At 32.5% G+C, this 27,910-nt stretch overlaps 1 protein-coding gene across 1 annotated transcript; it reads right to left on the bottom strand.

Annotated features, from left to right (window-relative positions):
• Nucleotides 1-140: 140 nt before the first annotated feature.
• Nucleotides 141-27,634, bottom strand: LOC128173667 (uncharacterized). Its single transcript, XM_052839338.1, has 9 exons — nucleotides 27,285-27,634; nucleotides 26,118-26,282; nucleotides 19,651-19,803; nucleotides 18,486-18,637; nucleotides 4,602-4,836; nucleotides 3,223-3,368; nucleotides 2,746-2,842; nucleotides 1,879-2,046; nucleotides 141-1,189 (listed from the first exon to the last, which is right to left on the bottom strand). Exons 1-9 carry the CDS (start codon nucleotides 27,583-27,585, stop codon nucleotides 930-932), a joined length of 1,677 nt encoding a protein of 558 aa, XP_052695298.1. The 5' UTR covers nucleotides 27,586-27,634; the 3' UTR covers nucleotides 141-929.
• Between the last annotated feature and the right edge of the window lie 276 nt (nucleotides 27,635-27,910).

Below are 27,910 nucleotides of genomic sequence, written 5' to 3'. Positions count from 1 at the left end.
TGTCAATAGTGGGATTTCTTGATCCTGTAAGATCCAATATATTAGCGTTTTAAATGTAAGCTTTACTGTTTAATATATTAAGTGTAAAGCTTACATTTAAAACGCTACTCTTTTGTACACATCGAAGCAACTCCAAAACAAACAGAGACCTTTTCTCTTTATTAATGCAGAACATTTTACTTTCGATTATTTATGGTGTGTGCGTTGGAAAAAATTCACAAATAGTCTAATTATTTAGACTGACACAAATTCTGTCATAAATGTATTTTACAAATTAACAACTTTAAATTGTCATTAAGTCCAAGACTAGTTAAGTGATTTCCCTTCTATTTGGCCAATGGCGCTTCTAATCGAATGAAAAAGAGAAGTCCTTTAAAGAGATTAAAACTAATATGAAGATTACTGAGGTTTTACGTCCGTGCTACTTTATTCAATATGGAAAAGTGTAAAGCATGTGACTCAATGCCATCACAAACAAAGTCTCTCACAGCGGGAAAATTTCATACATTCAATAATCTTAAAAACCGATTAACAAAAAAAACCCCACCTACACAACAGCTTGCTTGCGTTTCTGGCAATATTATCATCACGTATGTTTTTGCGATGCAAAATCCTCTTAGACTTTGTATTTTGGGTTGTGTAATTTAACCAAAACAATAAAGCTGGCTTTTAAAATCAGAAAGTGTTCACTATTTTCGTTCTAGTGGATAAACGTATTTTGGGGGCAAATGTGTTTACAACTATCCGAAGCAAAATGTAGTGGAAGGAAAACTTTGGACGGGTCAAGTATCATATAAACAGTCGACAAAAAATCATACATGCATTTCCTGTTAAAAAAAATGCTCAAATTTCAAACATACACCTTTTCTTTAAATGGATAAAAAAGAAATTAAAACTTGAATGGACTAGCCCGTTACAATTCACTATATCTATTTTATCATCATTCGGGTTTCCTTCACTTCCAATTCTGTCATGACTGTTGGGTACCACGGCGTCTGCCAGACATTCGGAGCCCATCGTCCGTTTAGGTAGCCAAGATAGCATCTGTTGAACCACCACCCTCCTTTAAAACTGAGAGCACAATTAAAGCTTGAGGATGGGTCGTTGTCCCGGTCTGGAGTAGAAAAAGCCATACCTGGCAGATTTCGGTTTGTTTTCCCTGTGTTTGCAGTGTCTACCAAACTATCACCTGTAGAGCAGAAATGATGAAAAAAGGAACGTGATGTAAATGTGGTAACTTATGCTGATGGTTCAGTTTTCTAAAGTCAAACAAAGCGCTTGGGTATTAAATACGCGGATGCGTGATTTACCAATTTATTTAAAAAAAAGTTTTTTAAACCGAACCCGCGGGGTATTTTATACGGTTTAAAGCACACTGCTTAACTTGTGTAAATTACCCCACGCGAAAATAAACACTTTTACAGTAATGAATGCAATAAAATATTTAAAAGGCAACTACTTTATAATGTATTCTGTTAACCAGGATACATTCGTCCCCGTTTATATTCGCTTATGTTGTTTGGGTGCAAACGTGAGACTCGGCAACTTTTTATGTCTTAAAATGTCTCTCTTTTAACACCCCTTTGTGTGGGCAATATTAAGACAAGTCGAATCCCTTTGCAAGTGTAATACTGGGAAAAAGTAACCATGCATACAGCATGCTTAGAATAAATCTAAATATAACACTTTAAAAAGAATATTTTAGATTTCTTAAATTTTGTATTATCAAATGTCAATCATGGTACTGCGAGCTTATAAAGGTTAATATACGATAAAACATCTTGAGGGAAAACTTTTTTGCTTTTTGTTTCATTTCCCAGGAATTACCATTCCAATAAAGTTTGCCAAAGTAAAAATAATAAAGCTATTTAGTTTTACCTAGAGTGCCATGCGTTTCTCCGCCTAAGTGTAATCGATACTGATTGGTTTCATCTGCGATGGAAAATGATTCATATATCTGGTACAGTCGGGTATTGTTCATCAAAGTAATCGATGAATATAACGTCAAATTCCTGTCTTTCGTGAGCTGATATATCGCATCATTGCCTAAAATGCGAAAAAAAACAATGGACAAAAAACGACAAACAATTTTTTAACCGTTAGAAATATCTAAAGACAATTCATATTACTCTGTTTAATTATAGCAGCATCTGAAATACAATTTTTGTAAACGCATTTGCAAGCACAGAGCTCGCAACAACACATATTGTCAGTCAAAATTATAAAATGATGGATCATATATATTATCGCAAGCAGTTTTTATTCACGGCTGTTTGAAAGTTGTCTTTTTCCTATAAGTTTGCAACCCCCCTATTTGACGTTCTGTAAACAAATCCTCAGTATTGTCAATATAAACATGTCAACCACATCTTAACCCGTCAATACCGTCCCGTTAAGCTGATTGTGCTGGAAAGACAAAACAATGATACTGCGTGCACCATTGTACTTCTTTGATCATATGACAGATTAAACAAAGTTTTTGTGGGCGTTGGAAGACGTGTAAGCGAAAATTATTTAAAGATCACATGATTGTTTGGAAAAAAATAGTAGAATGGTATTAAAATATATTGATCCAAAATTCAACCGATAGATCAACACTTATAAATGTTCCCATCAATGCCTGCCTTATACGTTTGAGGCTGCTTTTTGTCAAAAAGGACCTAGTAGAAAATGCACGCATACTCGCCACTGAAAGGCCTAAGAAATAGCAATTGCTAATACACTTCTGCAAATACAAACACTAACCTATCCAATAACCTTCCTCTGGAATCCCGAACCCGATCTTATACTCATCCCAAATCCTGTTAAAATCTACAGACCCAGTTATGCGCTTTTGTATTGCCTGTAACGGAAAAAAAATAAATTTTTCATTACAAAACTGAGTTCATATTAGGTATAAATCTCAAAAATGCAACTTTCTCTGTTGATTTCAACATATCTTTTATTGTACTAATTTACAGTTGAGGCCGGACACATTTTGTAACTAAGATCCCCAGTTTCGTCATTAATACTGAAATCAATACCTTTAAGGTCAGTCCTGATATATTCTGATTATATAAATGGTAGAAAATAAAAGAGATGATAACAATAATATGATACTTATACTAATAGTCAATACTTGTCTGAATATGTGTGTCGACGTTATACAAAAATACACATTTTTTGCTTTATCGTGTATATACAACGAATTCAGCATTTATTTTCGATAAAAATAATGCTAACCGTCCATCCTCCATCGTTGGTCTTCATGTCACAATAAACTTTTACAGGGCGATAGTGTGGTTCCTCTTTGTTCCAGGGGTAAATGGTGTAGAAACCGGAAGCACAGTATCCCGCCATGTATAGATCACTGCACGTTTTTAACTCATCTGTAAACCACATTTTATCCATGTAATTACCAACGTGTACTTGAGAATAAATTACCTATTCTTCTACCTTTATCAGGAGATTAAATTTAAACAATGTTAATTTCGAAAGCAATTGCATAATCAATACTGTGAAATCATTTTTATTCGTGGTGCCAATTCTCATAGATTGTAAGGTTTTGCTTATTTGTGGGAATTTGTCTTGAAAATTCGTCGGGTTTCAAATTCATTCAGACAAATCCTCTTTCTGCATTGTTTTTTGTTCAGGAAGTAAATAAATAGGAAAGGGCACCCACAAACATCACTAAAAATTAAACCACCCTGAATTCGAATGATTCAATGTTCTTTTTTCCCTACTGCCACACTCAAGAATTGTTTTCTGTGCAAAAAAGCAAAAATTTGGAGCACAATATTTGATCATCCGTTTTTTATTACAAAAATAATTTTCTGAAACAAAAAAAAAGTATGTAGAATTACAATAGAAATATTCTGCAATGTAAGGGAGAATAATGTTACTTTTTATGGAATGAAAAATGATAATAAGAGACTATCAACCATGTAAAAAATATATGTAGCGAAAAACGATTTCAAAGCAAATCAATACGGACCTCTAAAAAGATAGAGGTGGGAAAGGGCATCTAGTAGGATTGACCATCTTCTGCCAAGATGAAATTATCAATTGATATACATGAGACTTTGATATGTAGTTTTATCACTCGCAAACACAATCGACAATCAATATTTACGTATTAATTTTAATTTCGTTTAGACAACCAACATTATAAACATGCTTCTTTTTAGAAATTATTTGTTTTTTTTGGATTCTTAATGGTAATTTATGAGGATTGCTACATTAAGAGTGCTGATGAAATTTCAATAGTATCCGGTTTCTTTCGTTTGTCTCAGAGGATATATAAAACATGTGTAAACTCAATGAGTAAGTATTAGATATACAAAAGCATTTTCACTATGTTATATATACTATTCAATAATTGCTAAAAAATATTAAAATTTCAAGCATCTGTGATAAAAAGTTGCTGAAAAAATGCGACAAAATTGTTTGTTACGGACGAACAGAAAGACAGAAGGACAGACAGACAGACACACAAGGGTTAAACAGTTATAATACAAAGAGATTATCAATAAATGTTAAAGATTGTCTATGCCAGAATGTAGATTGAACGTTAGTTGATCATATTCATTCTTCCGGGAGTAAAAATATATACACACGTTTACCTGTCACATGTTCTGTGAAGTAAATCCAACCGTCTTCTTGACCCGAGATGACTCCGGGGTCACAAGACACGGGCACGCGACATGTTTTGTTTATAACGTTGAATCCAAAGCACTCACAACACTGTCCACAGTGTGAAGAGCAGATGCTCACAGATTCCGCAAAATACTGAGTAGAGTGTTCGAACAGTTTGTTTCTGAAGTAAGGGTTCTCTTTGAAATGCTTCTTGAATATAGCCTGTGAAAACGATGGCAATGCTACCACTACAAGAACTTTTATACACACGTATGTCATGATTAATTGTGATAAGGGGGAAAGCCTCGCGATTTTAGTACCGATCGAAAGATTTTAAAAAAAATATGCATCCAGAATGTGAAAAAAATGATCAGATTCTCATTCTAAATAAAAGGGAACTTGCTGGTGAAAATCGATCCTTTTTTCAGCGAGTGAGCGTTTGAAGAAATAGAAAAAAAGGTTGGCTTTTATAATTCATATAAATTAATGGACTTATACAAATTGATATGTAGGCTGAAATGCTTTGAATCACGAAACTTAGTTTGCTCCATGAAGAATCTATTGTCGCTCCCTCTTCGAATAACACAAATGTAAAAACAAACTTAATACACTTGCCGGTGAAAATCGAATCGTTTTGTTGTAGCGAGCGAGCATTTGAAGAAAAAGAAAAAAATCTAATGCAATTATACAAATTAATATGTAAGCTGTAATGCTTTGCATCACGAAACCTATTCCGATCCATAAAGACACTATACTCGTTCCCTCTTCCAATTACACTTAATAAAATTAACTGAATACACTGTAAGTAAGATAACATCTTATTCCAATTAATAAATCGATATTAATCTGCTAAAAGTTTCAATACTTTAAAAGGAGGTGAATTTACATAAAGTAAACGAAATTCAATATGGATGGAAAACACTGACATCAAAAATTAAGTCTTTCTGTGAGTTCACCACTTTATTATTATACGTAGAGTACAGTCATTTCGTGTCCTTTTCAGAAACATGCAATGCTACGTACGATACGGGATTTCCATGCAATGCAATGAGATTCCTACGCAATGCTATATGTATGCAAAGCTACATGACAAATGAAAATAAAATGCTTACTATAAATTTCATCTTATGACAAAAAGCCAACAGGCCTTCACGGTTATCTGAGTACCATTAGCCCATACCAGACCTGTGGAGAATTTTCATGTTTCATTTTGGAATTAAAAAAATTATCTGAAATATTGTAATGACCACCCCTACTTACTTGGAATTTTGCAACCAGGACTGTGAAACCTGTTATCTTTGTGACAAAAATGTAAGTTAATAGAGTGCAGTTGTCAAAATTATACATGCAGATTTTTTGTCCGATGTCTGGGAGTAAAGAAGATTTTTAACACTATATGCATTAACACAATATGACTATTCAGGCCCCGTCTGAGACCTAAAAGCACTACTCAAAGAAATTTATAATTTTGGTATATGGCTTCATTGTCAACATAATAATGCATTCAGATTTTTTTCACTGATGTGTAGAAGTAGAGAAGATGTTTAAACATAGATAGAATGTTCTCTCGTTAAAATGACAGATGTCCTACGGACCCGGTTTAACGGTAAAATTATTCTTTCGAGTTTAAACACAGCATACATTAACGCAATATGATCATTTTTAGCTTCTAAGAGCCACAATCCCTACACCGAGGAACATGAAATTTAAAATTTTGTTGGATGGTTCCTGCATATAATTTGCATTTCGTTCTTATAACTGCTGTATGAAAATAGACTGAAGACTTTTAACTTTGAATGCATGAATACAATAAATATTATGTCCATTTTGGCCCCGCAATAGCGTCAAAATCCCTTCTGCGAGAGACATGAAATTAAGCATTTAGAATTGCTTCACGGTTGAGTTGGTGTACAAAGAAGATATTTTTTCAAATAAAAATTAATTCTCTTTTAATAAGGAATAAGGAATCATTCTTTGAGTATTATGAGGTGATAATTTCGGTCGGGGCGTGATCAAATCCAATAAAGCCCGAAAGGCTTTATGATAGATTTGATTATGCCCCGACCGGAATAATCATCTCTTAATATTCAAAGAATGATTCCTTATTACCTATATTTATTTAATTTTAAGCCATTGTACGATTAACTATTAAAATATAAATCGATACATAGTGTTATCACAGGCAATGACACTGGAAAAATGTAAATATAAGTATATAATGCCTGAAAATGCTTTTAGCAAAATAAAGATGACAGGTAAGGAAATTCAATTATCTAAAACTCTAAGACATTTGACGTTTTTACTCTCGTGAATTTAGATAAACCAGTAAATGAGATTAACCCACATTTGAATCTAATAAAAGTTTTTTTTTTTCCAATCAATAGCCATATTCATACCATGAGAAAGTATTTTGATTAACATCGCGCTAAAATTTAGAAGAAAAACAAAATAAACAGAAGTAAAATCTTTGACACGATAATAGTAACATGCAGCAGAAGAAAATGAATGGAGGACGAAATGATGGTGAGCGGAAAAAAAATGAACCCATTCTATTTTATTTCATCACAATATTGATATTTTTTTATACAATCACACGCAAAATCAACACTACCACACGTATGTCAATTTTCACAAAACAGAGAACGTCACAAATGTTTGATTTTTAGCTGCGTTCTTTCAAAATATGTACATTGCAGTATTTTGAATAATAAACATTGTTATCGTCAATCAGAAATCAACGTGTTGTATTTATTTTTTTTATTTAAGTATGTCGGTTTAAATACTACATATCCTTGTCAACGATTAACAAACTACGAGGAGTGGATTCAACAACAGCATAACCTTTTTCAAAATTGAATTGACGGAATCGTCTTGATAATGGAAGAGTGAATTTAAAAGAATCTAAGTAGAGAAAAGGAGATTTTTATAATAGAAACACTTCAAAAAGAAGCTTTTGGGTCATAACTCTCAATTCGAACGTATGCGTTACTCCGGAGTGAGTTTATGCAGGGATGAATTTTTAAAGATATATGAAGTTTCATTTAAGGTGCCATCAGTCAATATGACTTATATGAAACAAAATGATGCTATCCCAAGAGAGTATTGTAACAACGGGAAAAGGGCAAAACATGCATTAAAATTTGAAGAAATAGAAAATGCTGTAAACGTTATATAAAGCTAGGCAGTGGATTCGGCATTACACAACCCCATGAGGAAGTGACGGGATTCCACCAATATATCTTTCAGCATCAGACACGAAAAAAGAAGTTCACCAGAGGTACCTACAGTCCTGTGATGAATCACATATATACGGACCCTGAAGATCTCTCATGGAGATATCTGGTTGACCCATATACAGATCAGCACTCCTCGCGATGATGTTTGCCAGAAATGCAAACGCTTTTGAAAGAAGATTGTTGACGCAAGGACAGAGGAGGAAACGATGTCAGCTGCTATAAGAGATTTTCAAGATCACATAGAAGCGGCAAGAAAGGATATCATTTCAGGGAATGCATCCAAGAAGCGCTGGAGAAAATGGAATTGCGGCAAGGTGGGGAGCAGAAAAAAGCGTACATTACATTTTTGATGTTGCTTAGCACTTTCAGCTGCCCCACCATGCCGAACAGATGTGACACCCGACTTTATCCAGTTTCGTCGAGTCCGATTTGTGGTCCATATGACATCACTTCAGCTGAACTTTTTAATTGACGAAAATCAAGCCATCGTTATTGCATTCATATAAATTTCATTTTTAAATAAAAATGGACAAAGTACACTTACGGTTAATTGCACATTCACAGTTGTAGAACTATGAAATTGACGTGAATCTTTGTGGTGATGAGTACTCCGGCTAGCTATAAAATCAATAACACGTTACATGTGTAAGTTGCTGTCAGTGGTATGACGGCCCGTTCAATAATAGTTTATATTATGCCTCTACTTATTTTTTACTTTATAAAAGTAATTAGATATATTTTGCCGATTCACTGAGAATCGCCGTAAACAAACTGATTCCCTGCAAAACAGATTGATTCCCTGCAAAAATGTGCGTCAAGTCGATGAACTGATACATCCCTTTTCGGAACACTTAGTAATTTCTTTTAACCAAAGAAAAACTTAATCTTAAAGTTAATTTTCTATCATATGGACTACATTTTAAGTGTTAAAATTAAACCTTGACCCTATACCTTCTTTACACCCCTAAACAAATGCTGCATTTTGAGTTTTTTCTTTTGGTTGAATAATCTTGTCAAAATTTATTGATTTTGGAAATCATATCAGAATTTGGCACAGCATTTTCGCCGTCTATATCCCGAAAATCATATCGATCAGCATCAGTTTACCCAGTACTTTTTTGCATCGTTGAATATTATTGAATAAAGAAATGTTCTCCCTATAAGAGAAATCATTTATTTGTGTAGCTAAGTAGAAGATTGAATGAATATGAAATGTTCACAATACAGTTTTTTTTAAACCCATGCACAGACATGTACCTAAAACTATGATAATCCTAAAGGTGACAAAAGAAAGTTCTACGCAAGACTAGTTTTATTGTGTAAATTTTAAAATAATATATTTATCGGCATCGTCAACAGGTTCATTCTTAAAACACGGGAAGAACTAAACACCACCCTACGGTCCTCGGTCAGTTTTTCTCTCATGGAATGGACAGTTTTCGTCCTATATCTTTTACAGCTTTCGGCTTATTGCGTGGACCCTGAGGTCCACGCAGAAAATATATAAGCGAGGTTAAACCGGATGCTATGGGGAAAATTCAGCCTGCGCATGAGCTAGCCTGGTTCCTGTGCGTAATGGGTAGCTCGGGGAACCAGGCAAGCACACGTTTATCTGTATCGGGATCGGGATTACATGCCATATGCACACATAAGTTCAAAGGCGCTGTAATTGTAAAGTTGTCGGTAAACAGTACAGAAACAAAGTATTCCTTTCAAAGAAATGATCGGCTTTGATATGAAATGTCAGTAATATGTTTTACGGTGCTACCGTTCTGGCGAGCGCAGCAAGAATTACACATACATGTACCTTGCATCAACGAACGTCAAAGAATTTTTGAGAGATTATTTCTCTACAATAAGGCCTAGAAAAAAAAGTTGCGTGTTTAGGGTAGCCCTACCTAACCTACAAAAATTCCCCGATCCTACTATTTTTAGATGTCTGTTTTTATCAGATTGTGATTTTTATATCATTTCTATTAAAAACCCATTTTTAAATATGACACAAACAAACACTCTTAGGATTCATGCATAAAAAATATGATAAAAAAAAAATCCCGACCTACCTAACCTTATTTTTTTCATCAGTGTTACCCTAAACACACAAATTTTTTTTATAGGCCTAAGTAAACCGGGGCAAAAGTACTAATTTTAATGGTCATGATACATTCAGCGCAACCCCCTATCCCTCTCCAGAGAGAGAGAGAGAGAGAGAGAGAGAGAGAGAGAGAGAGAGAGAGAGAGAGAGAGAGCCTGGTCCCTGTTTGTAGGTGTGTAATTTCCCACTTTTAAATTCAATGGTTTGACTATATGCAATATTTACATAAATTTTTTAACTGTTTATTTTTTCTCTTTATTCCTTTTTATTTAGTTCAAAATATCCTATTGAATTTTCCTCCCTACTCATATACTTACCTGCCTACTGTACATCATGCATGCGCAATTAGCTTAAAAATGAATCGATATGACAGTAAAGTATGGCTCTTGCTAGTATATATTTAAATAATCTCTATATTAAAAAAAGAACAAATCATATGTCAATAAGACAGGTATCGCAGTCTATACTGAAATAGCTAAGACACGCATTACAGATGTTTGATCCACCTCTAAATTTATCGCGGGAAATATAGCGCGAGAGCACTGTGACGTCATTCATAACTTTGTTCGTCTTTGTTTACATATATTGACTCAATACGAAGTTATGGAAGCAAGTAACAAATCTCTTGAGTCTCGCCAAAGCATATGCGGTACTCTAAACGTGTCTTCAAACCTTAAGACACCGTAAATTGCGAGTTAAAAATCGGCCATTTTTGGCATAGCACCACGGGTGAAAACATTAGAGAGCATTATGGGACGTAGACAAAAAATTTTGTTTGATGAACTGTAGGTTTAGCTCGTTCTTTTTCCCGCGCACACTGGTTCTTAGAGCTCGCTTCGCTAGCCGGCGCTGCGCGCCGGCGAGCTGCGCTCGCTATTATGAAATAAGTTAATGTTATGCCGAAACTACAACATGCATCAAATAGCATATTAGCAATGTTTTGCTGTTTTCCGAATATACATGTAACTTAACTTTACTTTTATAGTAGGCGAGACTAGAGAACTTCCCGATTAAAATTTGTTAAGCATTTAAGTATGATTGAATAATTATGTCACTGTATAAAAGTTTAAATCTCAAGAAAAATGTATCAAAATAAATTAATTTACACAAATCTGTCACTGCATAGTTAACAAAGTAGTGCAAATCGTAATGTGTGCGCAAATACCGTAAACCTACTATTATTCGCGACTACTTTATTTCGCGATTTACTTCTGATAAATTGGTTTGCTACGACTATTGTTCGCGGCCAAGCGTTCTCCATACCAGTCTTACTATAACAACCATACGACAACGAATGGTTCGCGCTGCGAGAAATATTCGCGACAACGAGGCCCTCGCGAACCTCGTGGAAATTTTTCGCAGGCGAATAAAAGTTGGTTAACAGTAGTAGATTTCGCCGAATGCCTGATACTATACATGCAAACTTCATTAATAGATATATCATAATTATCTTAGAAGTATGAACCCTTTAAATTCTGAGATAAAATGTCAGGGCTGTACATATACGTAATACAACGCACAAATTTAGTGGTAATAAAAGCAGGGGGCGAGAGTGGGTGGAATCTCTGATAATTTTAAGGCTTTCACGTTTTCGTTGGAAACACATGCAAATGGTCCACGTATTGTAGTCCTTTTTTAAAGGACAGCAACTTGTATACTTTACATAAACAGCTTTTTTAACCCGTCGCGTGGAATTTCCTAAACGTTTGTAGGTACGTTTTTAGAACACAGTGTGTAGACGTGCATAATACTACGAAATTCAGAAAAAAAGTTTGTTGATGTCTTAAGGATATTGTATACAAGAAAATATTTGCCCCCCACCCCCTTTATATTTTTGTCACTTCTAGTTTCCCCCCTTTCGTCTTGTTGTCAGCGGGCGAATTTAATGCTGGGTAAACTCAAGTGTCTCAAATAATCTCTCTTGAAAACAACTTGCTTAGACGAATTTAAATTGGCAAGTGAAAAATGTCAAAAATAACACGGGGTGAAAATAACCCTGTAAACAGTTGTATTGTCACAGAGATAAACCTTATTTTAATGCTGTTTGTTTCAACAATCAATTATAATAATAAGACAATTCACTGAAACAGCTTCTCTGACGAATATGTTACAGAATTTTATGCTCCGTGTATATATTTTGTTTATATTTTTATATATCACTTACCCTGTATATTTTGTGTATATTTTATTTATATCAAATGCTATTTTAATAATGTTATGTTCTTAATTTGTAGATAAATTATTTTGTATATACGTTTTTAAAATAGAAAAAAAAGAAAAAAAAAAGGAATATGCAAATGTCACAATAATGATTTTACTTAATAATTAGTAAATATTATTTTTTATGTCGAAATCTTTAATTACTTATTTCTTTAATTTTCAAATTAACGTCAATTGTTAAATAAGCCTCACAGGACTGCTTAGTATTTTAATTACATAATTCAACCTGTTTTGACATCTTACCTGGCACCTGTGAGCGTCTTAATTACATAATTTGAACAGTGGTTATTAACACTAATTATATTGATTGTTACCTGTTCGTTTCATTTTTATCCACGCCCATAAGTAATTAAATATCCAATTATATTTTATATTTCGGGATTAACTTTATGGGCGTGACTTTGTAATTATCGTCGAAATAAAACCAAAAGCCAAACGCAAATTGTCACCTTTGACATTTGCGATCTAAATTAATAAACTTTATATTTTGGCCTTATTTCAATATTTGGTTTTATTTCGAAGGTAAATATATTTTCATTTTATGTTATCTTTAATTGTCAATTTTAAGAACTGTTTATATTGTGAGTTTGACCTTTGACATTTGCGATCTAAATTAATAAACTTTATATTTTGGCCTTATTTCAATATTTGGTTTTATTTCGAAGTCCCCGAAGATCCTTTATTCCCCGGTACCTCAGCAAAGCGAGTACATACAGAGAAAACCGTTGTAACAAGTGGCGGAGAACCGATTTGAACACAGATCCATGGAATTCAAAGACTAAGATGTAAATTCAAACCTGATGTTTCTAAGGGACTTTGTGACAATACTATAAAGGTCAGTCATTCAGGATGAAGTCAGGAAATGAAAGCTTCATTATGACGAAGTCCTATGGACATACTAGTGCTCATTTGGATGCAGCTGAGGTTATGAGGAATCGAGTTTCTGACCATGGATAGTTACCGTTTTAAACCTATCATGACATTTTGTATCTTTTTCCATACAGTCATGCAGTTTTTAAATATTTTTTTTTCTATTATAATGAAATTCAGTTTTGATTAATTTCGAAGTTACTGTCCTTGGAAAACGTCAGGAAACAAAATATTTTCTAATCAATCTACGTTCATTGCATTAGTTTACTGCTACCCGATATGACCTGATTACTATGATTTCTGTAGTAATAGATCGCCCCATAAACTTCTTTGAGTTGCATGTTCCTACTATCAAAAACTATTCTTTATTTTTATAGAATGTCTTTTTTTTATACGTCAAACATTTTAAATTAGTATTGCGCAGTACTTTCTGTTTTTCGTATACAATTCATTCATTCTTACTTTGGCATCCTTTCTCAAACTTCCCTATTTTCTTTGTAGGCAACATGTTCACCTTAATGTTGTTTTGTCTATGGCTAATATTTACAATTTCAGAAAATCGGTCGGGGTATGGAATGTTTGTTATATTCTACCATCATATGTTTCATTCAAGATTCCCAGTGCGTGAATCAAAAGTTTATTTTACAGATTCCCAGTGCGTGAATCATAATTTTCATTCAAGATTCCCAGTGCGTGAATCATAGTTTCATTCAAGATTCCCATTCCCAGTGCGTGAATCAAAAGTTTTTATACAGATTCCAAGTGCGTGATTCATAATTTTCATTCAAGATTCCCAGTGCGTGAATCGTTATTCATTTGAATCCCAGTGCGTGAATCGTTATTCTAAATGCGTGATTAGTATTATGTCACGTTGAATTACAAGTGCGTAAAAAAATGAGCATTCGTAATTCCGTTTTCCAGCTTATGATAATAATGACACTAAATTTCGCTTCATATCCCAAATGTGTGGATCATACTTTCATATGCGTGAACTGTAGTTGTATTTTGATTTTCCAGTGCGTAAAGTAATTTTGAATTTGTAACATCGTTATTGGTTCCTTTCATGCGTCAAGTGACAGTAATTATAGATTTAATCTCTACATTTAAATTCATCTTTAATTCCTATGTTCTTCTTAAGCTATATTCATATTCTTTGAAAGTTGATTACAAGTTCTATTTTCCATATCTAATCATATTGTTTTAATACATTATAATGCAAATCAATCATCATGTTTATAGTACTTCGGTATTTCTTTTTAATATGTATTATTATCGTGTTATTGTGTACTATGTCAATTTCAAACAAAAGCGTTGCAGCAGAATCATTAACGGACATTATCGTGGCTTCCAAAGACTTATTTCCAATGGACAATACGTTTATATAATAAACTACACGTGTGTCAAGAATTGTGCGATATGTTTCGAAGAAACTTTTTCAATGTGATTGTGATGGACATTCGCCATTCGATGGCTAATAACAGTGTTTCACTTAAAGTATTTCTTCATATATATTCAGTGAAGATTAATTTATTTCAATTCAAGATATTATACTTTTCATTCAATATTTATACTATTATTCATGTTTCAGAGTCGACTATTCCTTGGATTGCACATCGGAATTTCTATTGATGTGTATATACTTTTTAGACATATTATGTTTTATTCTTTAATATGTCACATAATATGCTCTGCTCATTTATTTCCTTGTTTGTATATATTAGGATGCCAGGAGGCATCAATTTGTTCGAGCAGGGGGAGCATTGTTACAGAATTTTATGCTCCGTGTATATATTTTGTTTATATTTTTATACCCCCGCTCCGAAGGAGAGGGGGTATACTGTTTTACCCTTGTGTGTCTGTCTGTCCGTCCGTCTGTCCGTCCGTCTGTCTGTCTGTCCGTCTGTCTGTCCGTCCGTAACAAAAATTTCTGTCGCATTTATCTCAGCAACTATTTATCGCAGATGCTTGAAATTTTAACACAGTGTTTGTTAAGGCATGCCATATCGTGGGATATATTTTTGTACCAATCGGACGTCAACTTCATGTTAAATGACGACTTTGCTTATTTTTTAACCAAAATTTTCAAACAAATTTTCGTCAAAGATTTCTCAGCAACTGTTTATCGCAGATGCTTGAAATTTTTACACAGTATTTGTATAGGCATGCTATATCGTGGGATGTATTTTTGTACCAATCAAACGTCAACTTCCTGTTAAATGACGACTTCGTTTATTTTTTGCCAAAATTTTCAAACAAATTTCCGTCAAAGAATTCTCAGCAGCTATTTATTGCAGATGCTTGAAATTTTAATACACTATTTGTTTAGGCATGCCATATTGTGGGATATATTTTTGTATCAATCGGACGTCAACTTCCTGTTAAATGACGACTTTGCTTATTTTTTAACCAAAATTTTCAAACAAATTTTCGTCAAAGATTTCTCAGCAACTGTTTATCGCAGATGCTTGAAATTTTTACACAGTATTTGTATAGGCATGCTATATCGTGGGATGTATTTTTGTACCAATCAAACGTCAACTTCCTGTTAAATGACGACTTCGTTTATTTTTAGCCAAAATTTTCAAACAAATTTTCGTCAAAGATTTCTCAGCAGCTAGTTTTCGCAGATGCTTGAAATTTTAACACACTATTTGTTTTGGCATGCATTATCGTGGGATATATTTTTGTATCTATCAGACGTCAACATCCTGTTAAATAATGACTTTGTTTATTTTTTGCCAAAATTTTCAAACAAATTTTCGTCAAAGATTTTTCAGCAGCTATTTATCGGAGATGCTTGAAATTTTTACACAGTGTTTGTTAAGGCATGCCATATTGTGGGATTTATTTTTGTACCATTCGGACGTCATCTTCCTGTTAAATGAGTACTTTGTTTATTTTAGCCAAAATTTTCAAACAAATTTTCGTCAAAGATTTCTCAGCAGCTGTTTATCGTAGATGCTTGAAATTTTAACACACTATTTGTTTAGGCATGCCATATTGTTGGATATATTTCTGTACCAATCGGATGCCAGCTTTCTGTTAAATGTCGACTTTGCTTATTTTGCATATTCACATCAGAGCGGGGGTATCACTAGTGAGCATTGGCTCACAGATATCTTGTTATATTTCACTTACCCTGTATATTTTGTGTATATTTTATTTATATCAAATGCTATTTTAATAATGTTATGTTCTTAATTTGTAGATAAATTATTTTGTATTTACGTTTTTAAAATAGAAAAAAAAGAAAAAAAAAAGGAATATGCAAATGTCACAATAATGATTTTACTTAATAATTAGTAAATATTATTTTTTATGTCGAAATCTTTAATTACTTATTTCTTTAATTTTCAAATTAACGTCAATTGTTAAATAAGCCTCACAGGACTGCTTAGTATTTTAATTACATAATTCAACCTGTTTTGACATCTTACCTGGCACCTGTGAGCGTCTTAATTACATAATTTGAACAGTGGTTATTAACACTAATTATAATGATTGTTACCTGTTCGTTTCATTTTTATCCACGCCCATAAGTAATTAAATATCCAATTATATTTTATATTTCGGGATTAACTTTATGGGCGTGACTTTGTAATTATCGTCGAAATAAAACCAAAAGCCAAACGCAAATTGTCACCTTTGACATTTGCGATCTAAATTAATAAACTTTATATTTTGGCCTTATTTCAATATTTGGTTTTATTTCGAAGGTAAATATATTTTCATTTTATGTTATCTTTAATTGTCAATTTTAAGAACTGTTTATATTGTGAGTTTGACCTTTGACATTTGCGATCTAAATTAATAAACTTTATATTTTGGCCTTATTTCAATATTTGGTTTTATTTCGAAGTCCCCGAAGATCCTTTATTCCCCGGTACCTCAGCAAAGCGAGTACATACAGAGAAAACCGTTATAACAAATACATAGAAAACAGTCGAGGAATTATTAAAAATAAGTTCTTTTAAAAACACTCAAAAGTAGTTGTGATGCTGTATTTAAAAGATTCAGACACAAAACGTGCATTATTTTTAATTCTAAAAAAAATATGTAGGTACATTATCTAAATGGCATTGACTGAAAAGAGCAAACCTTATTAACTTTGAACTTATCCATTAGCTTAAAACTTAACTTTGAGACATTCGCAGCACTGTTAAGCATTATTTTGTGTTCGCGCCGACCATAATCTAAAAACAATTAGTATACCATTAAATCTTATCTATTATGCTTGTTTTAACTCGGCATGTGTTTTTTTAGAGCGTGTATAATTTCTTGTCTAGAGTGTTTAATGTACAAGTTCTAAGTGTTTGACATCGGGGAGCCTATCTACATCCGCTTTTTACAAGGGCATACGCTAAACAGATCATTACGATCTTTCGGATATGAATTTAAGGAATGTGTAATTTATTAGAAATGCTGCTGCTTCGATGAAATTTATAGAATTGATTAATAAATATTTAAAATATTAAGCAAATGTCAAATAAATTCCAACCGGAGCTTATTTCTTTGATATTTATTCTAATAAAAGATGAACTTTATACAAAGCAGCGGCACTTAACAGAATCTACCAGAAAAGTAGAATTAAATTATCGTTTAAATTTTTAATTCAAATAAGGATATACCCTTGTAATATTGAAATTTGTTTGTGATCTCCATTCGGGAGAATGATCGACAAATGTCACGCGTGGCTATCAATTCAGGGGACCACAAAGTGTCACACAAAGTAGCATTCACTATTCTGTTTCATTTAATATAACATTTATATCATGATGAAAAAACTTTTCATAAATATTGTGATATAAAATATGCATCGTTTTATGAACGTTTTAATCCGCTGATATTTTCATAGTAAGCCTTAACAGTGCTGCGTTTTAAAATTTGTATATACGCATATAGCACATTATTTTCACCAATAACACCGCTCGTAAATAGGCACTGTCCGCCATAATTCTCTTTAATCACGGCTGTCCCTACAACCCTTATATAAGGGACAGACCTCTAAACAGTTCAAAGTACTTCGCTGTAGAGGTCTCACCTGTGTGGACGTACATTTTGCCTCGCCCTGTTACCCGGTCGCGATGAAATTATCAAATTTTACGCACTTTTTGAAGCCATGAGAATACTAACATCAACTAAATTGGTCAATGCATCATTTACGAACAGAAAATGAACATAAGATAAGAAAAAAATGCATAAAATCTAAAGACCACGAAAGGAATACTACATGTCGGCCACGAGGTTCAGGTGTGCAATCGGGTGTAACGAAATCAAAGGGTTTATATACCAGGTATCTGTGTGACGGTGCCTATTTACGAGCGGTGTTCAGCTTTAACATTACAGACCATGAAAGTATATCGAATTCATCTATATTTATAGCGTTTATATTCACATGTATGATTATACAAATTTATTCCATTGTTATCTTCACAAATTTTGTCTTTTACTCGAAATCGGAGGCGGCTTTCGTTTAAGGAATTGCTGGTGACAAGAGGACATATGCCACTTGGCATTACAGAGCCATCGTCAAAGTACCACACTCCTCCTGTTTTCTCGGCCTGAATCCATACTTGTATATCTTGATGTTGAGCATTTGGACCTAAAAATAGTGTGTGTAATAAATCAAGAAAAAATCGAGAACAGATATAGAAGCACTGAAACCGGTCATTTTTTTCTATAAGATCCCGAAATTACTTATTACTAAAAAAAGAATAATTACAGTATACGTTTTCAAATGTATTGATTATTATGAAACCTAAGTTTTAATGATTCAAAATAATTTTACCAATATGTTGATATCTACAAACGTAAAAAAAAGATTACATTTCAATTTTAAATGATATTATTCATTTTTCTTGAATGAATTAATGACAGTTTAGCAATCATTCAATTTCAACCAACATAATACATTTTCTGTAGACTCGATTTTCGTGCTTTAATAGTAGTAAATTGAGAGAGAATTGAATGTTTTTTTTCATTGTATATACATTGTACCCGACTGATATCTATCACCAGAATAACATAAATATATAGAACTTGCGCAACCGTAAAGTCTTTGGCGCCTTTGATTTTGTGTACCTTTAATGGTGGTTTTGGGGTTGGTTATTGAATTGTGATTAAAACCAAAAGTATATGGAAATACACTAATAAATATACGAATATACAATGTAACATAAACCAGATAATGTAGAAGAGTGTAAAGGACGAAGAGTGTTTGTACCACAGTACAAATTATGTTATTGTAAACTTTAAAACTTGAAAAAGTTCTTGCGCATTTCATATGCATACCAAACCATCGGCGGAAGAGTAAATTCAAATCAATATATTGACATTGAGGAAAAACGTGATCAAAATAAATTTTTATGTTAAAAAAAATTAAATACCATTCAACTATTTCGCATATCATTTAATTTGCTTTTGATTCAAGATTTTAAGAAAACGAATTTTCTCAAATAATGTTCTATGTTCTCAATTAATGCACGCATGCCTAAATTCTAGTATACATGTTTGTAATAAATCACTCATAAAATGATGACATCCATGAGAAGAAACTTTAAAATCAAATAAAAAATCGAGTACTTTAAAACGTTACTGATTAAATATTCAATGTACCAAGAAATTCTTGAAACAAATTGTATTTCTGCTGTGAATCCAGTTTGAAAAGGGCACCGCCTTCCCGGTGACATCTGTTCTCTGCTTCTAAATAAGTGACTTCTAATGGCAAGTACTTAAGACAGATCTGGTGCTCATCAATTCCACCACCATCTGAACAATAAGCTACAAAATAAAGTATAACCATGAAAAAAACGTGCAACAAATCCATAATTCATAAAGACAACATTTAGCAAAACGTTTCTGAAAGCTAACTAAAGTTTATTCACGAATTCTTAATTCGGATACTAATACACCTACATCCAAGTCGTCGCTGAAATAATACGTACCCACAATACGCGAATTGTTTTGAGGCATATTTAGTGCATATTTGTTTTCTATAGAAGACTGGAAAAACCTCTGCATTGCATACAACATGCAAATTAACTACATGTTATATTCAGAGGCTGAGTTAAACGAAAATTGCTCAATTGTTACCAAAATTGCACTTGATCTGGACATTATTATGATAAATCTGCATAACACTTTCATCTCCGAAAAGGAAATGAACGGAAACTGTAAAAGAGTGGAATTATCTAACTTCGAGGGGCATAACTCTCTCAAAAATAGCACATTCGTACCCAAAATCGAACTTAATGTAGATTTTATTATAACAAATCTGTATACCAGATTTTATTTCAATATGTGCAACATCTGCGAAGAAAATGAACAGAAACTATTGGTTGATCGACTGACAGACATAAGCAAAGCAATATATGCTCCCTTCTTCGAAGGGGAGCATAAAAATAATATTCTCCATGGAACAAGATAGATACGTTTTAAATTTCCCTCCTCTAAACATTCTGGCGATTCAATTTTAGACTTTCGAAAACAGTTGTCACACAAAGCAATATACAATATCGTAGTTTTTACAGTTTAAAATATTGAAGACAGAAAATTAAAATACATAAGAACAATGAGCCAAAATTATGTTTAGTCTTCAAAACGTATAATTTGTTAACAAAATAAAAAAAATAAATAAATCTGACCATGCCATAAGGTGAAGTTTTATAGCGATATTATAATACATAAATACATGTTTCTTTCTGTGAAATTTATTTGATCATAATGATGCTGTATCATTGGTTAAAACATTTTTTTAAATTATTTAAACATGTTTATTTCTTATAACTATGACTTATATATGCTTACTTGTCTCATACGTTTTCCAGGATGGACCAATTAAATCATTTCCAGAAAAATCAACACAGCACAGACAGACAAGTAGATCTCCGTCGTAACTGAACAAGTAATGGATACCCAGGTTAGCCAGACACAGCTGGAAGCATTGTCCAACACAGTGCACATTGTCGATCCTCCAGCATGAAGACTTAGGGTAAATATATTTCCTTACACCGTACATATTGTTACATTGAAGTGATTCAACCGCTAATAGATGAATGCAAACGCAGAGATATACAAACCGATGCATTTTGTGCAGGTTTATATTATTATATATATTAATGGTACAAAATTTTAAGTCTTATGATTAACAATTAGTTAGTAATGATCTATTTTGATTTATATATTTGAGTCAGGTTTATTCGAAGTGACGTGTCAATTATCTCCTGGTTCGATACTCGGTAACACCTTACTAGGCTGCTAACCAATTTAATTACAGACTTTTTTCTATATCCTTGGCCTTCCTTTGAAACTTGTATCATATCTATTGATTTTAAACATAAATATGTTCTCAAAGGCTTTTATTTTTCCACCTCGCTGGTTGTCTCTTTTCAAAAAACAGTCCTTCTGATCTTTGCTGTAGCTTAACTTCTAATAAATCCCCTATTAGGATTTGAAGGCAATGCCCAAACAAAATGTATATTGTTAATGTGTTTTTAATATCCAACTTCTGAATAGAATGTTGTGAATTTAATATCTCGCTTCTGAGACCAATTTTGCGTTTTAGCCTTTTGAATTGAGGATTCTTTTGCAATCTGTGGACCTCACCAATTTGTTCATTGGTAACAAATAAACTCAAGTCAGGATTATATATTATTTTAATGGCATATATTAATAATGGTCATCTGAGAATATGAAATAGTTGAATAAATTCCAAATGTATGTATTGGGATCATACACAATTAAAACACAGACATCATGTAAATAACAAAGTTTTGACACGAATCCAATATGTCATGCTTATATCTTATATAAATTAACTTATATGTTCAATATTAATTCATCAGCTAATCTAAGGAGCGATTTCTCGCCGATATTATCGACATTGATCTAATAATTTTAAACAAAGAAACATGAAAAGTATCTTACACAATGTATTTTTCTCAAACGATATTTTAATATTAATGAATTATTGTGACTAATATTTGTATTATTGAAACAGGAAATTTGTATAAGGATACAATTAGGATCAGGAGAGTGCAGACCAGAACACTATAGAAAATGCTGTTTGTATGATATATGTGATTTTTTTTAGCTACATCCCTTTTTGTATTAACGAATATATTCAAAGAATTCATCGTTTATTGTCAGTTGAACTGAATACGTTTCCATTAACTTAAATACCTTTCTGAAAAATAAATACGCGAAGTATACATGTACATGATAACAAAATATAAACTATTCATACGTAATGAATGAGCAAACAAGTAAATGACTCATTCATATTAATTTTCTTAAAAAAGATCATGATGATCAATAACAGAGCGCTTACTAGTTTTGTTGAATTTTTTTTCAGTTACTTTTAATCCGGTTTTAGTGGTATTTTCTTTACGAAATGTAATTATTTACTCATCCATTTACCTCTACAGAAACTATTTGTTCATCCCATTTACTTTAAAAGCTCCCTTTAAGAAGGATTTTATTTTTATGAAAGACCATTTAAATTGATCAGAAATAAATGATGTTTCTGTTTAATGCATTGTCATGAAGTATAGATTCTAATTTGTATTTGTTTTATATTGGATTCACAATAAAAGAAAACATTTATCTGTTAAAAGCCTGAATAAAATGTAATGTTCCATCTAAAATATGCTCCAATGTTCCTTATTACTCTTACCTTAAAACTGAACTTTGAAATTGACTTTTGAAATCGTTTAACCTATGTTTATTACTTTTGATTTTGCCCCCCTTCGAAGAAGGGAGGGCATATTGCTTTGCTACTGTCTGTCGGTCGGTCGGTCCACCAATGGTTTCCGTTCATTATCTTCAGAGAGGATTAAAATATTGTAATGAAATTTGGTATACAGGATTATCATGATAATATATAGGTCATGTTCGATATTGGGTACGATTGAGCAATTCTCGACAAAGTTATGGCCCTTGGACGTAGACAAATTCCAGTTATTTGCAGTTTCTGCTCGTTTTCTTCACAAAGGATAAACATGTTGGAATGAAATTCGGTATAAAGGTTTATCATGATAATATCTAGATCAAGTTCGATATTGGGTACGATCGAGCAATTTTCGACAGAGTTATGGCCCTTGGACGAAGAAAAATTCCAGTTGTTTGCAGTTTCCGCTCATGTTCTTTGCAAGGGATGAACATGTTGAAATGAAATTTGGCATACAGGTTTATCATGACAATATCTATAAAATATCTAGGTCAAGTTCGATTTTGGGTATGATAGAGCAATTTATGACAGAGCCTTGGCCTTAGTAAAATATTTTCGGTTAACGTTCATTTTCTTTGTGGATTTTTCAAAGGGAGGGGGCATAAGTGTTTCACAAACATCTCTTGTTTTTTTTTTAAATTTTCGGTTGGTGAGTTTTTGGTTTGATTACTTTTTCGGAGGGGGGTGGGTGGGTTTGCCTTAAGGCGGATGTCATTATAAAAAGAATTGTCGGAAATGTTTGTTTTCTTGCAAATTAATGCTCGGACATAATGAAGTCTCAGGGACTAATGGATTTACTTTGTTACATCCATTAATCGTTATAACCGTATTCGAAATTGTTATAATAACAGAAGCTACTTCACTTTCTACATGTTTTTTTTTTTTCACCAGACAACAATTTCTGCTAATTACGGTCAGATTTTAAATAAATTCTTCTGATACCTTAAGTAATCTAATTGCAAATTTAAGCATTTTTGTGAAAATCAATTTATTCAAACTTTTTTGTTAAATGGTAGTGAATACTTTTTAAACTGTAAAGAAATTCGTTATAAAAGTGTTAAATTTTGTCATTAATCACCTTTACGGGACTCAAAATCAGTTGAATGAAAAAATGCCAATAAAAAACCGTCAACCATCTCAAAAATCCATAAAACTAAATACAAATTCATAGCAGAGCAACACTGACCTCCAAAAAGATAGATAGGATTAGGTGCCTAGGAAGATGTGAGCATCCTCTGCTGTTGAGATCGGTTAAAAAACGGAAAATTCCGTAGAGAATAGGTTAATTATTGTCTAACAATATGTGTAAAAAACGTCAGTCAGCATGCGACCTAGTACAAGATTGTATTTACTTTATATCGGTAAATTTGCTACATCCGAATTTGAAATAACCGTAAATGTTCCAAAGATTTGTTAGAAAATTTATCGGTAACTGTACAACACATTTCGCTATATCCGTGTTCGTACTATACATTTTACATTTTTATTTGATCCAGCATTTTGGAATACATATCATTTAAAACAAAAATAAGACATAAGCTGATGCATGTTTGTCGAGATAGATATACACAAAAAAATTTAAATGATGTGCTAAAAAGAATAATTTTGTCTAAATCAAAATCAAATCTAAAACAAAATGTCATGATCTTACTAGAAATATGCACATGATGATATTGTGTTAAACATTGGTTACTTATTTTGAACGATGACGTCATAATATAAAGTTTTTGACATGTTATTGATTATAAACACAGGCACACATCTAATATTTTAAGCTCGAAACTTTTATACATTATGTTGAAATTGTAATTCTCATTAGCAATGGCCAATTTTCATTTTCCAAAAAGGTGATGGTACGTGTACCTGTATTCACATATATAGTCATAAGTAGTGCTTTCAGAATTGTCGAGGCATTTTAAATATTTTGTATTAAACCTAAGTCGAATTTCCCCTGGTACATTGCTGTTCATAAACGGACATGAGTCACTACGCATTGCAGTGCCGTCATCAAACAACCAATTTCCTGCAGTTTTCTTTGCCTGTATCCATGTTTCGATGTTATTTATTGCAGAAGCTGGACCTAGAATATGATTTAAAGGTCTTTAACTGCATAACATTGAACCATCACTTTCTTAAAAATGACATGCGGTGATAACGAACAGTGTTCAAATTCAAAAGTTCGAAGGAAAATTATAAAACAGAAAAAAAAAATTGTACAATTTTACAATTCAATTTATGTTGTTTATAATGCGTATATATGGCTCTCTGATATTCAGAAATACATTGAACCATCACGTTCATAAAAGGGGCGTAGTCAAAATTTTCTATATTTCTTTCAAATTTTGCTATTCAATATTTGTTGTTTGTATGCGTAAGTAATGCTTTTTGAAAATAAGCACATATTTCAAAGTAAGTTTTGATCTTGAAATCGAGATATGGAGCTCAAGTTATATACACAAAGATTGTGTCTTGATTTTGGTAACATACAAGCATGTTGAATACACCGGTATTGTCAGAAATAAGGTACCGACTTTATTTACATAACAAAGAATTGTAACCTCTTAATATTGCATAAAACTAAATTGATGATGCATGGCCGTTCAAACCATGTTAATAAGGCATTGTTAGTGTTAAAATTGAAGAAACAATATAACTTGATAAAAAGTTGTGTCCATGTCTCTATTAATAATCCTTTTTAAAAATATTTCATCTAAAGTGCATCTGTTGTAGTCTGTTGTCTGATCGTCTGCTTCTGTGAAATTATTATGAGCTAGTCTTGTTTACCAAGACGCTTCGTCGAAATGTATTTAATTTTAGCTCGTGAACAGGTTCTGCTAAATTTAGACCAAATATGTTGCGACAAGAAATTCATATCCTGTCAATTGTACATGTACAAGAAGCAGCTCATGATACAACTATGGCACGCTTCCTGTATTAATGTTACACAGGATCGTCCAAAATGATAAGCTCCATTCCTTATAAAAAAAAAAACAGCGATTAAGCATTTTTGCTAATAACATAACATAGTTTGTCTTGAGAATTGGAACCAGTAACACTATATCAGACTGATTAAAAAAATGTCTTGATACGTTTTATGTGGGTGTGGTTGCAACGGAAACCACACACTCATTGATTGTTGTTTTTTCTAAATCAGTATTGAACTATTTCTTTACGACATAAACCTGACGGAACTGTCTTTACTGTCCATATCCATAGAAGGTTATTTGGTTAGTTACATTATTGAGAGTTAAAATCATTTACATTAAGCCTTTTATTGTAAACTTGTTTACGTAAGAAATGTCTCTTGATACCAACGATTATTTTTTATCTTGAAAAATACAAAATCCAAACATACCAATGTATTCTTTTAGTATATCAAATTTCGTCCGAGAATCAACTTTGAAAAGGGCACCGCCATCTTTTCGGCAACGGGCTTCGGCTTCCGGATAAGTTATCGCCTCTGGGATGTATTTCAAACAGTTCCTTGCTATTTTGTCGTCAAAACCCTTGTAACAGAAAACTGAAAAATCAAATAAAAAATTGCTGTAATGTATAAACACAATGTGAAGAAAAAACATGTATGTTTTCAAGGTTTGCAAATGTCTTTCTTAAATAACCGTTCAGGTATTGTTAGTACCAAAGTAAATGAATGCCCAAATATTTACTCTAAACCAATTTTTATTTGCGATGATTTAATTTTTGTTCTATTAAGGGCATGTTTTCGAGAAAATAATGCAAATATGGAAAAAAAAAACCTGTGGCAGCAAGTCTCAAGAATGAACAGAATTTGATCATAGAATTAAAGGATACCCATCTAGGGTCAGATATATGATGTTTATTTTTGCACTGGATGTATCTATTTATAGTAACAAAGTTACTGGAGATGAACTGGTTCGAGAAAACTACAGTAACTCTTTCGCGACATAAACTATCTCGCGAACCTCGTGAAAACTTTTCGCACGCGAATAAAAATGGTTTACAGGTTCTGCATATAGTAGGACTAATATATTATGTCAACATTATACGTACACATGTTGTATTATCTCTTTTGGATCTCATGTACATTTAAGCATATCTAAATGTATTAAATAACTTATGTGAACTTAAACTTTATAGTCTTTAAAAAAAACACTTTATTTTGTTCTTTATCAAGTAATTTGAGGTAGCTCGTAGCGCAAAATTAAGAAAAGAACATACATGTATTAATATTTATGCAATATTTTATTGCATTAAAATTGCCAATCTATTTCATATATACCACAATAATAGTAATTTATATATCAACCGAACGTCAATTGAACCTGAGAAATGCATAAAATCAAACAAGTCAAAAGTTTTTGTTGTTAGATCCATTAGAACATAGATATTTTAACATACAATTTCTTTTCAAAGTCAAAATTATAAATGAGACCGGTTTCTTTGTCTTATGAATAATATTCTCGCCAAATATATTAACATTACAACCTTCTTCGAAATACCAAATCTCCGAAGTGAAGAAACTTAAAGATAGGCTTATACTTACTTATTTCATAAGTCTTCCAGGATGGATCAGTTATTTCACTTCCAGAGAAATCAGTACAACACAGACACGCCTGTTGATCTTTGTTGTAACTTAACATGTAATAAATACCCACATTAGCCATGCACGTCTGAAGGCATAGTCCAACAAGATGGATATTGTTGAATCGCAAACATGATGATTTTGGACTCGTATTTATCTTGGTCCCATATAAACTCCGGTTGTGGAATTGATTTGATTCACAATAAAAGGGAATAATTCCTACTGCAAAGCAGAAAAATGTAAAATATTTTACCAGGACCATGTCGTATGCTTTCCAATTTAATTTAAAAAAATGTGGAGATACGCTGGTCTTTGAAGTGAACTTTGAGATTGATTTATTTTAAATTGCAGACTACAGGTTGATCGTTTATGAGGCAATTCTTTTTCAAGTATCACTTTTAAATATTGAACATTTCAAACACATTAAACGTTTTATTGATATTTTAAGCTAATATGGTTTGCATTAACTAAAGTGAAAAACCCCACCAAAATCAAATATGCGGTAATCAGTCATACATATGACAACGAATAAAAGCCGGTATACCAATAAATGTACTGAAACAACTAAATTACAGTACCGATCAGAT

Source organism: Crassostrea angulata, chromosome 2, assembly GCF_025612915.1.
Source record: "Crassostrea angulata isolate pt1a10 chromosome 2, ASM2561291v2, whole genome shotgun sequence".
NCBI classification, from domain to species: Eukaryota; Metazoa; Mollusca; class Bivalvia; order Ostreida; family Ostreidae; genus Magallana; species Magallana angulata.
This window is presented reverse-complemented; position numbering and strand designations above follow the sequence as displayed.